This window comes from Atta cephalotes, assembly GCF_000143395.1.
Source record: "Atta cephalotes unplaced genomic scaffold scaffold00070, whole genome shotgun sequence".
In the NCBI taxonomy this organism is placed as follows: Eukaryota; Metazoa; Arthropoda; class Insecta; order Hymenoptera; family Formicidae; genus Atta; species Atta cephalotes.
Window position 1 is genome coordinate 65,542 of NW_012130134.1, and position 2,651 is coordinate 68,192.

The following is a 2,651-nucleotide window of genomic DNA, read 5'->3' on the forward strand; positions in this document are numbered from 1 at the left end:
TATTAGGTGTAGTAAAAGGAAATCCATTATTTTTGCATGAAATTGAATGGAAAAATAATGGATTTCTTTTTACTACACCTAATATATTTGTTTCGTTTCAATCTTGATTTAATTCTTATTAGCGTGTAATTTTTTATGCAAAATTATTTTGAGAGGAAAAGAGAGAAAGAGAGAAAAAATTCAATTAAATATTTATATTTTTACATTTAGAAATGTTTTCCTGCGAGTTTGATAAAAGCTTCGATCGATAAAATGGCAAGCAAGAATTTATTTTGCACGAGCGCAATTATTTTCTGGTTCTCAGTTTCCGATCGATTCTCTTGATGGAAAAGCGAGAAACGCAAAGTCTACCTCTGTCAGAGAGAGGTAAAAATGAAAAAAAGGGAGAAAATACTAAAGATAGAAGCAGGCACAGAAGAAGAATTGCATTAAATAAGAAAGAGAGAGGAACGCAACGGGGGTTCCAATTTACGTCCGTAGCATAAGATGAACTTGTTCTTTGAGATATTTCAATACCTTTCAATTCTTTTTTCTCCAATATTTTTCGCGATACAACACTCGATGCAAACACATACTAATGTCACAAACTCAAAAAAAAAGAAAAATATCTGCATTGCGGATCTTGGTGAAACTCGAGTATTCGGGTTGTACCTTTCTTGAAAACTTGAGTTAAAATTTGGCACGATTGAGATTCATTCAAGTAAATATCTTTGCAGACTGACTGTTATTCTAGCTAGAGCATCACTAAAATCCGATTTGCTTCGAAAGAAAACGGAAATTGTTGGTAAACCTAAATTTCTATCTCCACAAACATTTATGCGAAAGAAACTCAATTGTCATAGTTTTGCTGTGTTTAACAAAATATTGTACCGAAAATTTACAACGCTGTTTTAACAAATATTAGTCGAATTTTTGTTAGACCAAAAAATATATTAAATTTACAAATCATTATATCAGCTTAAAAAGGAATTATTATACTATCACGTCACCACGCATTAGTTTTTAAGAAAAAAATTTTCTTCGAGAATATCAAGCGTATCCAAGTGTTACTACTGAAAAGGATTTTGTTTACAAATTATTGAAATAATAGAGAAATTAGATTTTAATTCGAGACACTCGTATTTTCGTAGAAAACGTGCTTCTCTCCTAAAGAAACTCGCATCGGGGACAGGAATGGTAGGAATCAGCTATGGCAGCGCGATATGTCTTTCGGTCGATATAAAAACCGTTCCCATACACGTTGCCGGGTTTGCATCAATGATCTTCTCACGTTTCTCTATACACGGTTGCAATGTGTTATGTGCGACCGTTTTCCTTTTTCATGGAACGACTGATTCGTTTTTCGGTTAACATTTCATCTCTCGAACGTCACCGAAAATGACAGGAGTTGGATAAAGCACGTGATCATTGATGATTTTATTTGACATGTTTTTGATAAGTTTGTACAAATACAAATTTTCAATTATTTATTTCTTTTTTTATTCTTAGCTCTGAATCCTCAATTTCCCCGAGTTGTTAAATTCTTTTAATATTTAACTCTAAACCGCTGTACGTTTCAAATCTTTAACCTTCGACCCTAATTCTTCTAGCCATCAACTGTGAATCCATAGCTTTTAACTTTCCATCTTCAATTCGGAGCTATCGAATTTTCAATTCTCTTTCAACGCTTGCTACTTTGCTTGACTCTAAATTTGAAATGTGAAATATTAAATAAATTCTCAATGAATTTCAGAGGATAAAACGAGAACGAAATAAAAGTTAGGAAAACGATTGCTATTTTCTATGATCATATCAACGATGGACAATGAAATTGTCGTCGTTTAGTCCTAATTTCCGTCTTGTCTGTATACCGTAAGGCATAACAGTATCGCATTCCGAATGCCCTTCGTTTCTTCGTTTCTTTCCGTTCACCTTTCCGAGCGTCTGCTTTCTCGGCCGCTCACCTGTTCCCCTTCACCCTTACTGGTTCAAATCCTTGTTACAGAATATTTTCAGAAAATCAAATGACAAATAGCAAGACAGTACTACTTCCCATTATCTCGAGAGGCTCCTTGCTTTGACAAAATCAAATAGCTGAGACTCGATTGCACTTAATATTGTATAAAAAATGACATACATCCCTTCTGTCGACTGCTAAAGCGGCTAAAAAGCCAGAAACATTATTTATCGTGGAATTTTAAGTTTTATTAATAATTTCGTGTATTAATTAAAAATTTCGATTTTTTTTTTATAACACGTTACTGAATCGCTGATAAATTCAGACATCGAAAATTTAGACATTATAAATTTTTGGTCCCGAAATTCGAAGACTTTGAAAAAAATGCATCGTGAAAGAATGGAAAATATCATCTCTTATTACCGTTTTATAGATTTTCTCGAATATGTTGTGAATATGGCTTCGTTCTTCTTTGGCCATTGCCGTATCTGCGCGCGCGTGCGTTTTCGAAGGGAAGGAAAGGAGAGGCGAAAGGAACGACGCGACGGGGACGTTCTTCGTGAGATGGAGGGAACGGACGCACCCGGAACCATCATTTCACCGGGCGAGGAGAATGGCGAGAGAAATCCGTGACACGTGGAGAGAAGCAAGAAAGGAGAAAGGAAACTAGATATTTGTTCTATACCGTGCGATGCGCAATTAATCTTGGAAGTAA

General features: G+C 34.9%; 1 protein-coding gene across 1 annotated transcript in view; it reads right to left on the reverse strand.

The window, feature by feature from the left end:
- LOC105624009 (protein bric-a-brac 2) overlaps nucleotides 1–2,416 on the reverse strand; it is a 54,973-nt gene extending 52,557 nt beyond the window's left edge. The window contains exon 1 of the mRNA XM_012205380.1: nucleotides 2,360–2,416. Within this exon, the coding sequence (XP_012060770.1) occupies nucleotides 2,360–2,416 (57 nt within the window). The remainder of the gene's footprint in view (nucleotides 1–2,359) is intronic.
- Nucleotides 2,417–2,651: the final 235 nt, after the last annotated feature.